General features: G+C 35.7%; 1 protein-coding gene across 6 annotated transcripts in view; it reads left to right on the top strand.

Annotated features, from left to right (window-relative positions):
- The window catches only part of NFXL1 (nuclear transcription factor, X-box binding like 1), a 60,043-nt gene that overhangs the window by 23,881 nt on the left and 21,689 nt on the right, over nucleotides 1–14,473 (top strand). For all 6 annotated transcript variants that reach the window (XM_047798950.1, XM_047798947.1, XM_047798945.1 and 3 more), the window contains 5 exons: nucleotides 4,593–4,713; nucleotides 4,939–5,098; nucleotides 5,813–5,904; nucleotides 9,354–9,375; nucleotides 10,353–10,493. In XM_047798950.1, coding sequence (XP_047654906.1) covers nucleotides 4,593–4,713; nucleotides 4,939–5,098; nucleotides 5,813–5,904; nucleotides 9,354–9,375; nucleotides 10,353–10,493 — 536 coding nt within the window. The remainder of the gene's footprint in view (nucleotides 1–4,592; nucleotides 4,714–4,938; nucleotides 5,099–5,812; nucleotides 5,905–9,353; nucleotides 9,376–10,352; nucleotides 10,494–14,473) is intronic.

Below are 14,473 nucleotides of genomic sequence, written 5' to 3'. Positions count from 1 at the left end.
CACAGCTTCTGAGAAGTTCTATTCATATGAGATTTTACAGACCAGCTGAAAAGGTTTTCAGGGATTCCTAAGTTATAGACATTGAAAACTGAGTTAACTTTATTCATGTGAAGTATATTGGTATGGAATGGAATCTATTAAAAGATAGTATAAGGTAGTGGAAAGAGAATGGATGTAAGTGGTCCTGATTCAGGTCTGGACTTAGTACCATTATGACCTGAACGAATTGTTTTTTTGCTGTCTTCTTTGGGATTAGGTGGATGCTTGGTGTACTTAATGTCTTAATCCTCTCAGAAATCTTAGAAGTATATGGCATTGCTGTTGTTTTGTATAATGAGGAATTCGGCAAAGAGACTGTTGGCCCAAGGTCGTAGAGCTACTTGCAGGATCAGAATGTGAACACAAACTTTCATAATATTTTCATCATACCATGTTACCTTCCCATTAGGAAAAGTGGCAGATTCTGTTAGCCCCGTAGACATTTCCCTGTGGATGTTCTCTGATTTGTCATTGTGTTTAAATTATAAAGTTTAGAATTAGCTTTTCAGTTCTCACCATCACTAAAGGATTTTATTTTCTTTTATATTCATAGTATATCATTGATCCATTAAATTTGAATTTCATTAACATTCTAAAGTTAGTCATTCAGTAAGTGTTTTTGAGCGTTCTACTATGTACCAGGCACTGGGATTACATGAGTGAAAAATTTGACAAAATTTCGGCTTTTATGGAATTTATTTTTTGTTCTTCCCCCACAAACTACAAATAAGTAATAGGATTAATATAGAATATCAGATAGTGGCAAGCATAGAAAGAAAATAAAGAGTAGAATTAAAATTGTGCCAGTGGGGACAGTGTATACGTGTCACACAGTGTGGTCAGGGCGGGACTCTGGAAGGAGAACATGTGCAAGGCATCCTAAGAGGAGTAAGGGATCAGGCCCTGTGGACGTGGGGGAAGCAGAGTGTGACTGCAGAGGTCCCGAGATAGGAGCTTTGAAGGAGGACCGAAGTGGGTTGCTTAAGGAGATGAGGTCAGAGAGATGGGATAAAGGAGCATAGGTTTAGGCCCTCATAGACTTTAAAACATGACCTTCACTTTAAGTAGAAAACTTGTCTAGTTGTATGATCACCAAAGAAACTGGATCAGTAGTTGAGAATTTTCTCACACAGAAAATACCAGGCCTCGTTAATTTTTATACATGATTTTGAACACATAAACATTTAAAGTATATATAAGTTCAGACTCTTTAAAAGTATTAGATATATGTAAAAAAGGGAATGTGCCCAAGCCCATTATATCATTTTACAAGGAAAGTAAGAGAAAATTATAGGCCAGTCTGGCTCAGGAACATGTTTATAAAATATTGAAGTTTTAGCCACTCAGATCCAGCTGTCTGGTACTAGAGTGTTAGCTATCCAAAACCTTAACCTGTCATAACTAAGTTGGGTTTATTGCAATAAAGTATAGCTGTTTTAAGATTAGTATATCTAATAACATGCTTCTACTATATCAGCAGATTAAAGGAGAAATGAGATCATCTTAATAAATGTCTGAAAAATAGTTGATAAAATTCAACATCCATATGTGATGAAAACATAACTAGAAATAGAAGACAGCATCCTTAACTTAATAGAGTATCTGCAAAGAGACTACAGCAAGCATCATCCTTAGGATGGAAATGTTGAATGCTTATCTCCCTCTTGTATTATTTTGAAGCAAATCCCATAAATTTTTAGTTCATTCTGCATCTCTAAAAGATGGACTCTTAACCTGAAAATAGTTAATCTGTTTCTCAATATCAACAAATATCTGTTGTTCACATATCTTGTTGTCTCATAGATAGCTTCAGTTTTTACTTTAGTTTGTATGACTCTAAAACCTAACAAGTTTGACATTGTAGTTGATCGATGTCTCTAAAATCTTTTAATCTGTAATTTCCATTTTTAAATGTAATTTTCCGTCTTTTATCTTTTGTCAGTTTAAAAGACTAGGTTGCTTTCCTTTCATAGAGTCTTGATTTTCGGATTGCATCTCTGATATTATTTGACATTTTCCTCTCTATTTTCTATAAATTGTTATTGGGACTAGAGGTTTGATCAGATCTAGGTTCAATTATTTATTTATTTATTTTTGGTGGAATGTTTAATTTTTTAAAAAAGAAGGTTATTAGCTCCTGATGAAATTTGCCTTAATGGAAAGTATGTGAAGATATCGTTGTGCAGCTCTCACTGTTTAATATTACATAAGATATATAGAGTCATTTTTAATATCATTTTCCATCATTTTAGACACCTTCATAATCAATCTGTAATTCATAGAGGGTATTACCTGCATGTTTGTACTATGAATATATAAAAACTTGATTTATAGTTCTTTTAAGTTTAAAGGCCTTCTATGTTTATGGTTCTAGAATTACTGGACTGTTGACCCACTGGTTACTGTAGTTACACTCTGTAATGTATGCTTCTTTTCATTCAAAAAACATTATAACTAAAGTTATTTTAATTTATCTGTCATGTTGTACAGTTACATGTAATGAGTTCAGTAGGAAGACTGTTCAGAGAAATTTTCCCATATTGTTCTCAAGATTTAATTTTAAGAAAAAGAAAAGTGATGATATAGTTTAGGGTGTCAGAAAGGTTATGTTTGATGAGTTTCTCTTTGAATTGCTGAAGATCAATGAAAATTACCATTTTTAAGCTTGGAAATTGGCATAACATGCTGAATAAATGTCGCTTTTAACTTTTTAAAAATGTGACATCTAGTCCTTCTTTTGGAAAGATCAAAGTAAAATTTGATCATGTGAGTCAGGATAACTTGGCTTGCCTCACCATTAAGACAACACTTCACTGAATTATACTTACTGAAACTTGGGAATACAAGTTTGGTACAATACGTGTATGTTTTTTTCCCTCTGGAACTTTTTGCTCTGTTTTTCTGTCATCATTATTTGAATCTAAATTCTTAACTTCTGTTTGCTTTAGGAAACTATTTTGAACTTATAGAGGCTTTAGTCAGACTATTTTTCATCATTAATCTGTTTTGTTTTGATTTGTTTTTGTCTTTTTGTCTTTTTTTTAAGGGCCACACCCTCAGCCTATGGAGGTTCACAGGCTATGGGTCTAATTGGAGCTGTGGCTGCCATCCTACTGCACAACCACAGCAGCGCAGAATCTGAGCTGTATCTGCAACCTACACCATAGCCCACGGCAACACCAGATCCTTAACCCACTGAGTGGGGCCAGGGATCGAACCCGAGTTCCTAGTTGGATTCATTTCTGCCGTGCTACGACAGGAACTCCCTTAATCTATTTTTTTTATCAGGTTAACTCCTATTCAGTATTTTACTTGATCATGATGCCTAGGCAACAATCTCTTGAGATACTTAATCCTTAATTAAAGACTTTTTTATTCCCTTCTTATTTTTTTTCTAATGGGGTTCCTCACTAGGAAAACTAGAATGGGAAGAAAGCACTTAGGAAAGATGATGTCAAAGCCTTGGGGAGAACTTTGTAGCCCATTTAAAAGAATTTTTTCAATTGGCTTTTGTCTATTTCTGCCAACCCTTAACAAAAAGCTAAAACTCTAAACTTTTCCTTTTGAAATGTTTAGAAGAGAAGTATTTGGAATTATAATCTGAAATGAGATTTTAGAATTTTGTCTTTCTAAATTGACTGCACTTGTTAATAATCTGATGAGAGAAGTTACTTATTGGGGAGTTTATCCAAAATAATATGCTTGAATAGATGTGTGTATGAAACTAAGCCAAAAAGATTATTGTTAACTTGAGATTTTCTAAAGACTTAGCTCCATGTTGCTTATGTAGTTTCGAGTGAGTAATGTGTTAAATTTGTTATGTAGACAGAACTTTGAGCACATTTTTTTTTGTCTTTTTTGTTGTTGTTGCTATTTCTTGGGCCGCACCCACGGCATATGGAGGTTCCCAGGCCAGGGGTCGAATCGGAGCTGTAGCCACTGGCCTACGCCAGAGCCACAGCAACGCGGGATCCGAGCCGCGTCTGCGACCTACACCACAGCTCACGGCAACGCCGGATCGTTAACCCACTGAGCAAGGGCAGGGACCGAACCCGCAACCTCATGGTTCCTAGTCGGATTCGTTAACCACTGCGCCACAACGGGAACTCCCTTGAGCACATTTTGAAGAAAATTATAAAACTTTTTATTAGATTACCAATGTAGATATGGAAAAGCATTCAGATTGTCAGCATACAGCTTGATGACTTTTTACAGAATGAACATAACAATGTAACCAGAACTCAGATCACTAAACAGAACATTACCAGCATTTCCAAACTCTTTTTATGTTCTTTGTAATCATCATCCTGATTTTAAACAGTGTAGGTTAGTTTCTGCTGTTTGTTTTATGTAGAAGGAATCATATGCTCTGTACGTTGATGTCTGATTTCTTTTGCTCAGTGTTAAGTGTGTGAGGCTCACTGATAGAGTTTCTTCGTTCTCATTGTAGAATATCCCGTTGTATGAATATATGAAATTTATTGATTGTGCTATTGGTGGGAATTTGGGTAGTTAAGGAAATTTCTCCCTAAGTTCCAGACTTTCTTTTTCAGGTAGTTGTTATCCCTGTCCAGAAACCGTAGATGTGAAGTGCAGTTGTGGTAACACAAAGGTGACAGTACCCTGTGGCCGAGAACGTACCACAAGACCCCCCAAGTGCAAAGAGCAGTGCAGGTTAGTTACAGAGCTCTGCCCAGATTTACATCTGGTGTCTTACAGATTGAAGTTCGTATTGATTTTTAATGTTGTTACTGTCTTCAGTTTTGCTTTAATGCTCTAACATATTAATATTCACAATATCTCATTCCGTATGGAATCAGAAGATATATATTGATTGAACTTTAGGTATAATTGTTCAGTGACCAAAAGTAATTTAAAAAATTGTACTTGGTGATTTAGCCGACCACCAACTTGCCATCATGCAAGTCAAGAGAAACATCGTTGTCACTTTGGCTCTTGTCCTCCATGTCATCAACCTTGCCAAAAGGTTTTGGAGAAGTGTGGTCACTTGTGTCCTGCTCCATGTCATGATCAAGCATTAGTAAAGCAAACTGGCAAGGTAAGGGAACAATATTATTAAGAGAGTACATTTCTGTGGTTCTGTTTACTCTTAGCTAGTCGTTCAACAGCAGTGATTAAGTACTTACTGGGTATTAAATGTTGTGATAGGCGCTGGGGTACAGGGTAAATGAGACTTGGTCTTTTGTTTTAAGAAGCTCATCATATAGGAAAGGAGAGAAACAAACAAATGTTTACAGCTACGGTGTGATAGTCATAATGTAATCATACAGATGAGTTTGTGAGTCTTCACGTATTGTGGTTTAGGGTTATAAATATCTTCTGGTTTCTTCAAAGATTTTATTCACACATTCAGCAAATATTTATCGAGTCCTTACTATGTGTTAAGCATTCTTCTAAGTGCTAGGGAGACAACAGTGAACAAAATAATGGAGATTGCAGTCTATTGGAATTTGGATTTTACAGTTCTGCAATTTATTCTTTTGACTTATGAGAAATGAGGGAAGCTATTCTGTCTTTGTTCTGTCATTTAAAAACTGGAGTCTGCCTCAATTTTTAATATAAATATGTTAGGAGGGAACAATCTGATAGAATAGGATGGAATAAAATATTTCAGTAAGCACAATTTGTTGATTACTTGAAAAAATTTCAAGCTGCTTGAGCAGAGGATGTGTGGAACTATTTTCTTAGATTCTTATAATGGCCACATGATTTAATCTCTCTGACTTAAAATTATTATGTATTTTACTTGTAGCACCAGCCTACAGGCCCTTGGGAACAGCCTTCTGAACCAGCATTTATTCAGACTGCATTGCCTTGTCCTCCATGTCAAGTTCCTATTCCTACGTAAGTATTAGAATTTTAGGTTAAAAAATTTTTTTTGATCTAGTTTAAAGTGTATCTTAAGTCGCCTTCTCTCCTTTTTCATTGTTCAGTTCATCAATATTTCAGGCCTGCCCTGTAAAGTAGTCTCTCTGTCTCATTCTTTTTTTTTTGGCCACACTCATGCCATGTGGAAGTTCAGCAGTGACATGAGCTGCTGCAGTGACAATGCCAATCCTTAACCTGCTGGCCACAAGGGAAATCCCTGTTTCATTCTTTTCCACATATATTTTGCATACTGCCTTAAACCTTCCTCTAGATACATTTTTTGAGTCATTTCCCCAGCTGGAGTTTGATGGGTCAGAATAGCCACTCCTATTTTCTTTTGATTACTGTTTGTACCTGTAATGAGTGCTGTTTCATTTAGGAGGCCTTTGGCTTTAAGTAACAAAAACCCTCAATAAAAAGCAACATTATGTAGAAAAAAAAATTAAAAAAAAAAAAGCGACATTGTAACACTTATGCCTGCACAATTAGACTGGAGCTAGAGCCACTTCATGGTTGGTTAATCTGGTGAATTCAGTGATACAGCATCAAGGGCCCAGGTTCTGTCTTTACATTTTATCCTCAGTGTGTCGTCTTTTGCTCACAGGCTATTTGCCCTTCTGATAACCTTCCTATTGAGTTAGTGAAGTTCCCAAAGGGAGAAATGGAAACTGCTCATGCCTTCAACCATCATTTTCTCCTTTATTTGAAGAGTGAGGAAACCTTTCCCAGAAGCCCTGGAGTAGAGCTCCTTTCACATTTCATTGGGCAGGATAGGATCACAAGACAATTTCCAAACTGTCCCTCAAAAGGGAAAGAAAATATTTATGTATTTGTTTTTTAAATAGACTTTATTTTCTTAGATTTTTTTGGTTTACATAAAAATTGCACAGAAAGTATAAGAAGTCCCCATATCATCTTGCCACCCACATGTGGTTTCCCCTATTATTACTGTTATATTAATGAGGAATTGTACCCTTTAAAAGTATAAATTTTACGGTACATGAGTTTTATCTCGGTTTCAAAAGTAATTATATCTAATTCTGATATAATGATTTTTTAGTGGCATATGTAACAAAATTATCATGAAGTATATATTGAAGAATATTACTTGTCACATGAACTATCCAGGTAATATAATTTCTTTCTTAGAGTAGATTTTTTCTACAGTTAAGGAACTGATATTGACATATTATTATTAACTGAAGTCTGTGGTTTACATTAGGGTTTGCTTTTCAGTTGTATGGTCCATGAGTTTTGATAAATGCATAAATCTCATGTATCTACCATTACAGTACCATACAGAATAGTTTCACTGCCCTAAAAACATCCTCTTTTACACTTGTCATTCCTCACCTCCCTACCCCTCAAACTCCTGAAAACCCTTGCTCTTTTTACTGTCTCTATAGTTTTACCTTTTCCAAAATGTCTTATAGTTGGAATCCTACAGTATATAGCTTTTTTTTTTTTTAGCATATTGTACTTAACATGCATTTAAGTTTTCTCCATGTCTTTTTATGGCTTGATAGCTCATTTTATTATTGAGTAATATTCCGTTGTATGTATATACCACAGTTTGTTTAGCCATTTACCTATTGAAGGACATTTTGGTTGTTTCCAAGTTATGAAGAAAGCTGTTCTAAACATTCACATGCAGGTTTTTGTTTAGACAGATGTTTTCAACTCATTTGGTAAGTATTAATAGGAGTGCTGTTACTGAACCATATGGTAATCCTGTGTTGACCTAAGTAAGACATTGCCAGACTAATGAAGTGGCTCTATAATTTTGTATTCTCACCAGCAGTGACTGAGAGTTCCTGTTGCTTTCCATCTTTGCTAGCAAATACTCTTTCTGTGTTTGGATTTTAGCCATTCTAATACATGTAATGGTATCTTATTGTTTTAATCGGCAGTTCTCTAAAGGCATGTGATATTGAGCAACTTTTCATATGCTTATTTGCCATTGGTATATCTTCTTTGGTAAGGTGCCTGTTCTCTGTTCAAATCTTGCCCATTTTGAAAATTGGATTGTTTGATTTGTTATTGTTGAGTTTTAAGTGTACTTTTGTATTTTGGATACAAGTCCTTTACCAGATACGTGTTTTCCAAATGTTATCTCCTAGTCTGTGGCTTGTCTTTTCATTTAGGTGTTTTCATTTAACCCTTTTTTAAGTGTTTATGGCAGAGCAGAGCATATGTTTTTGGTTTAGTGAAGTCCAGCTTAACCTTTTTTTTTTTTTCATGGATCATGCTTCTGGTGTTATATTTAAAAGCCACCACCAAACCCAGGGTCAGCTAGACTGTTCTCCTATGTTCTATGGTTTTTGCATTTCGTATTTAGGTCTGTGATCCATTTTGAGTTAACTGCTATGAAAAGTATAAGGATCTCCCTTTATTCAGCACCATTTGTTGAAAAAACTGTCCTTTCTCCATTTGATTGCCTTTCTCCTTTGTCAGCGATCAATTGGCTATATTTGTGTGGGCCTATTTCTGTTCCATTGCTCTATTTGTCTATTCTTCCATTGCTCTATTTGTCTGTTCTTTCACCAGTACCTTACTGTCTTGATCACTGTAGCTTTATAGTCAGTCTTAACGTTGGGTAGTGTCAGTCCTGTGTTCTTCAGTACTGTTTTGGGCTATCCTGCACTTTTTTGTCTTTACGTATAGACCTTAGAATTAGTTTGGGGTTTTTTTGTTAGATTTTTTTTTTTTTCTTTTTCTTTTTACAGCATCACTTGCAGCATATGGGAGTCCCCAACCCAGGAGTCGAATAGCAGCTCTAGCTGCCAGCCTACACCACAGCCTTGGCAACACCAGATCTGAGCTACGTCTGTGATCTACCCTGCAGCTCACGGCAGCACCAGATCCTTAACCCACTGGACAAAGGCAAGGATCCAACCCACATCCTCACAGAGGCAATGTCAGGTCCTTAACCTGCTGAGCCACAGCAGGAACTGCTCAGTTTGTTGATATCTACAAAATAACTTGCTGGGATTTTGATTAGAATTGTTTTGAATCTAGATGAAGTTGTGAAAAAGTGACATTTTAATATCATACCTTTCTGTAGGTGAACATGAAATATCTCTCCATTTATACAGATCTTCTATTTCTTTCATCAGTGTTTTGTTGTTTTATTCATATAGATCTTGCATTTTTCTTAGATTTATACCTAAGTATTTCATTTTTGTGTGTGCTAATATAAATGGTGGTGTGCTGTTAATTTCAAATTCCATTTGTTCATTGCTGGTACCTAGGAAGCAGTTGGCTTTGGTATATTCACTTTGTATCCTGCAACCTTTCTGTAATCACTTATTATTTCCATAAGTGTTTTTTATTTCTAATTTAAAAAAAGCTAGTAGAGTTAGCATTCTTTAAAAATATTCTTTTTGAAGAATGTATAATGTTTTTATTCTATTTTTTCCTTTCAGGGAATGTCTTGGGAAGCATGAGGTGAGTTATATAGGTGCAAGCTTTAAGTAAAGCTTGTAATCTATACCTTTTCTAGATGATGATAGTTGGAAATAACACTCAGTATAATGTCTTGTTAGTGCTTTAAAGAGGACAAGAGTTTGTCTACTAATTTTTTTTTTTCTTTTTTTAGGGTTGCACTTGCAGCATATGGAAGTTCCCAGGAGAGGGGTCACAGTGGAGCTATAGTCACTGCCTATGCCACTGCTGAAGCAACTTGGGATCTGAGCTGTGTCTGCAGCCTACACCATAGCTTGTGGCAACGCTGTATCTGTCCTTAACCTGCTGAACAAGGCCAGGGATCGAATCCATGTCCTCATGGATCCTAGTTGGGTTCGTTAACCACTGGGCCATGAAGGGAACTCCTGTCTACTAATTTTTAAAAGATATAGCGTTTTTGTTTTTTTTGTTTTTTTTTTTGTTTTTTTTTTGTTTTTGTTTTTTTCCAGGGCTCCATCTGTGGCATATGGAAGTTCCCAGGCTAGGGGTCCAATTGGCTGCAGCTGCCGGCCTATACTACACACCCCCAGTGACATGGGATCTTGCCTGCATCTGTGGCCTACACCATAGCTCACGGTAACAGTAGATCCTTACCCTACTGATCGAGGCCAGGGATCAAACCCGCATCCTCATGGATACTAGTCAAGTTTTTTTGGAACCGTGACGAGAACTCCGAAAACATACAGAGCTTTTATTTGAGAATTAGCCCATATGTATATGCATTCAGTACAGAGTCATTAAACTGAATTTCCCTTTTGGGAATAGAATGTTTGGCTTCTTGGCATTCATTCTTTGGATTTTTTGAATAGGTTACTTTGGTTTTGATAGTAACAAGTATTAATGAAAATGTATTAGATGAAAATGGTTCTCATATGATATCAGAGTCATTTTGGAAACATGCTTCCAGTAGGTTTTGTGTGTATATGCTGCTAATTTTCTCTTTTTTCATAAATTTTAAGGTGAGCCCACTCCCATGCCATGCTGTAGGACCCTACTCTTGTACGAGAGTGTGTGGCCGAACCTTAGATTGTCAAAATCATACATGTATGAAAGAGTGCCACCAAGTAACTGAAATTGGTTCCTGCACTGACAAAAACAAGGTAATGTCCTTAGGTTGAATGTATACGTGCTAATAGTATGCTTGAAATATTTTAAAAAATAATTACACCATAAATATTTTCCATTTTGCTATAACTTTTCTTTTTCTTGTTCTCATGTTCTCATCCTTTCTCTCTCTCTCTCTTTTTGTTTCTCTCTCTTTTTTTTCCTTTTTTTTTTTTAGGGCCACACTTGTGGCATATGGAAGTTCCCAAAAATAAGTGATTTCTTTTTTTTTTTTTAGGGTCCCTCATCCTTTCTCCTTCCTTGCTTTTCCTAAGACAGCAAACTTTAACAGCTTGGTGTACATCGCTCTGTATCTTTGCTAGCACATAATTCTTTTAATGTGGTACCATACTCTCTATGTGGTGTACCTATGTTAATACGATAGGATTTGATTTTATGACAAATGTATAGAAATTTTATATCTTTTTAAGTAGTAAGTAGCAGTATCACCTCTACTTCTATCACTTATATCTCTGGGTCTAGTCTAGAGCATTTGCTCTCAGCTATTTTTTAAATTTATGGTAGATGATGTTCATAATTTTATCAGTCTTTCTTTAGAAGTAAATAACATCACAGAGTATGTTGTGTGAAATTTGCTAAAGTGTTTTCATAAGCATATGAGAAATCATCCATTCAAAGATTTGTAAATAATGTCATTTTACCAGGAAAAACAAATGTAGCTAATCAAATTTTAAATAGTATTGATTCATTTTATAACTCATGTTTTTTTCTTAGGTTTCCATTCTATAGGGAATTATAGTAATATTAACAAGTGTGCTTAATGAGGAATAAGCCAAAAATTTTAAAGTTCATTTTATTACTAAGTAACATTACATTTGTACATGTTTAAATTATTATGAACTATGTAACTGAAAATTTCACTTGCATTGTTAGGGGTTTTTACCAATTGATTTGGTAATTGTAATGCATGACAACATAAATGTCCATGGTATCATTCTTCCTCATGTGCAGGCATATATGTAAATTGTATTGCTTATAATTTCTTAATTGAGTCATGCCTTGATTCACAATAAAAATATTCTCATGATAATATGAAACAGATATTGGAATTGTAAAACAAAACTAACGTAATGATTCAAAGTCACTTTATCTAGTTAGAGCATAGCTGCTGTATGGCTTTCCTCCACTAGACTTCCAGAACATCAGATGAGTCAGAAAAAACTCATTTTTTATGATTTTTATTTTTCCATTATAGTTGATAGAAAAAACTCATTTTACGAGGTGATATGATAATGATTGGGAAATTACCTTGAATTTTCCCAACATGGCTTCTTAGGCAGTGGCTGTGGCAAAATATGGGTTATGAGTTACGTGTGCGGTTCTTCTCAATTTAGCTATAAGTCCACCCCTGTCTCCCACTCAGGGAAGGCTACTGCATTGTGAGTGAGAGAAAATTATATTATTCAGGGTGATAACTTTGCAGTCATTCTAACTTATGTATTAACCATTAAATAATTCAGAAACTTTAAAAATTAATTCCTTACTGTAACATCTCAATTGAGACCCACTGGAGAAAGACTCATAATAGTCTCTCTTGATCCAAATGTGTCTGGAATTTTTAATGCAGTTGCTACCTTAAGTCGCAGCGTAGATCTTACAACATAGGTCTTTGATAAGTATTTCTTGAACTGACTGACATCAAAGCACTTTTGCTTCTTACCTCTGCTCTGGTCTCCTTCCTTTGCCTTGCATTTGGATCTCCATCCAGTTAAGGCTCTTCTTTTGCGGGATGGCGCTGATTGATGCCGTTCGCAGCAGATATTATCCTAATTCATTGGCTGTAATGAGTGGAAGTGTGGTTAACTGGGGAAAGGGTGATGGCAATCAAATGGTGTGTATTTTGTAAGCAAACATGGAATGAAATTTTTTTTTGGTTGAAAGAAGAAGTAGAATAATGAGGATAGTCTTTTCTCTTTGGGGAAAATCTGTCACCAAATACAAATTAAGAAAAAAAAATATATGTACATGATCACACATACATTTACATGTTGCATTTCTTCCCTAATTATATATGTTACAGATCTTTGTTGTCTGTAGACCAGCAGCATTGTCATCACCTAGAATGTTATTAAAAATGCAAAATCTCAGGCCCCACCTCAGGATTTTAACAAGATTCCCAAGTGATTATTAATGCACTAAAATGTTTGAGAATCATTGCTAAGGACAGTGTGTGTTTAATGTGTCATGTTTTATTGATTTTTAATCATTAAACTTGCTAAGAGACTAGAACTTGGTGATTCCAGATAATTCTGTAATGTAATAGCGGTGCAATGACAATCATATTACACTTTATAAATGTCCAGAACTAACACATTGAACACCTTAAAATTACATCATATCATTTATATTTCAATAAAATGAGGAGGAAACAAGAATTTCACTTATCAAGATCAGTTTTCCCACTTGTGTTCATAACCCAAATGTTTATTTTGCTTTTCTTCTCATTATCCCATTACAATTGGATCATTTCCCTCTCTGGGTTTCTGGGATGTCATTTTAAAAGCTGATGTGATTGATTGGGGAATTATTGTGGATTATCCCAAAATTTCTCCCTGAGTTTGAATTTCTGTTTTCCTTTTTTAAAAAATGAAAACCGTGTAAGATAATTTGACAGCCAGACTTTCTGTATTTTTTCGATTAAAATAGTTTTTCCTGGAAGATAGAACTTCATGTTGGAAGAGATCAAGGGAAACTGCTGAACAGTTAAGACTCAGTGGTTTTTTTTCTTCCTCATAGCTGGAAGCAACCTCATATCCTCAGTATAATTCTTGTATTACAGGAGGGGAAGCTGAAGCTTATCAAGTGACTTGTCCATGATCATACAAGAGAGTAGCAGTTCAGAAAGTAGGATCACCCATGTCTTAACTCCCATCCCAGTATGCTTTTCTGCTCATGTCATTTAAATGGAGATTATTGCAGGCGTACCACATAGCCAGGAAGAAACAAGTGAAGTAGACTGTGTTATCTTTGCTTATTTCCATATTTTGTGATTTTCCCAGTCTTTCCCATTTCAGAAAGGTCAATTACACCTTGTTAGTTAAATAGAGAATATTGCAGGTCTACCACATAACTGGGAAGAAAAAATAGACTGTGTATTATCTTTGCTTATGTTTGCACATTTTGTGATTCATTGCCTATTCTCCCAGTCTTTCCCATTTCAGAAAGGTGAATTACCGTTCTTATCTAGTTGTGCAGATCAGAGACATAGGAAAATTGCTTGATTGCTTTCTTATCCTCATTGTCCTTGTTTCTCAGCAAATTGTATTAGGTTTATCTTCAAAATTGATTGTGAATCTGATCCTTGTTCATGACCTCTGCCACTAACATCCTCATCCAAGCCACCATCATTTCTGACCTAGATGTCTGCAGTATTTTCCCAGTCAACCTGCCTACTCGCACTTTTGTCTTACTACACCAGCCAGATTCATCTTTTTTTTTTTTTTTTTGTCTTTTTAGGGCTGCACCTGAGGCATATGGAGGTTCCCAGACTAGGGTTCAAATCGGAGCTGTAGCCGTTGGCCTACACCACAGCCACAGCAAGGCCAGCCCCAAGCCGTGCTGAGCCATGGTGGGAACTCCCAGATTCATCTTGTTAAAAATGTAAGTCAGGGGTCATCTCCCTGTTCAGAACTCTTCAGTAGCTTTCAGTTACTCTGAGAATAAATTCAAAGGCCTTAACCATGTCCTCTCAGGCTTTTTATAATCATCTACCTTCTAACCACCTGTCCAACCCTTCACTCATCACTCACTTGCTCACTTTTCTCTCTGTTCTTACTATTTCTTCATTATTCCAAGTTTGTTCTTAACCTTAAAGATTTGGCACCTATTTTTTTCTGGGATTCTACATTCTTATGACTCACCTATATAACTCGGTTTCTGTTCAAATATGAATTTGATCAGCTAGGCTTCCTTCTTGATGATGCTATTACTCTTTCTTATCCCGCTTTATCTTTTC

This window comes from Phacochoerus africanus, chromosome 10, assembly GCF_016906955.1.
Source record: "Phacochoerus africanus isolate WHEZ1 chromosome 10, ROS_Pafr_v1, whole genome shotgun sequence".
Classification (NCBI taxonomy): Eukaryota; Metazoa; Chordata; class Mammalia; order Artiodactyla; family Suidae; genus Phacochoerus; species Phacochoerus africanus.
The sequence above is the reverse complement of the archived record's forward strand: the minus strand, read 5'-3'. Positions and strand labels throughout refer to the sequence as shown.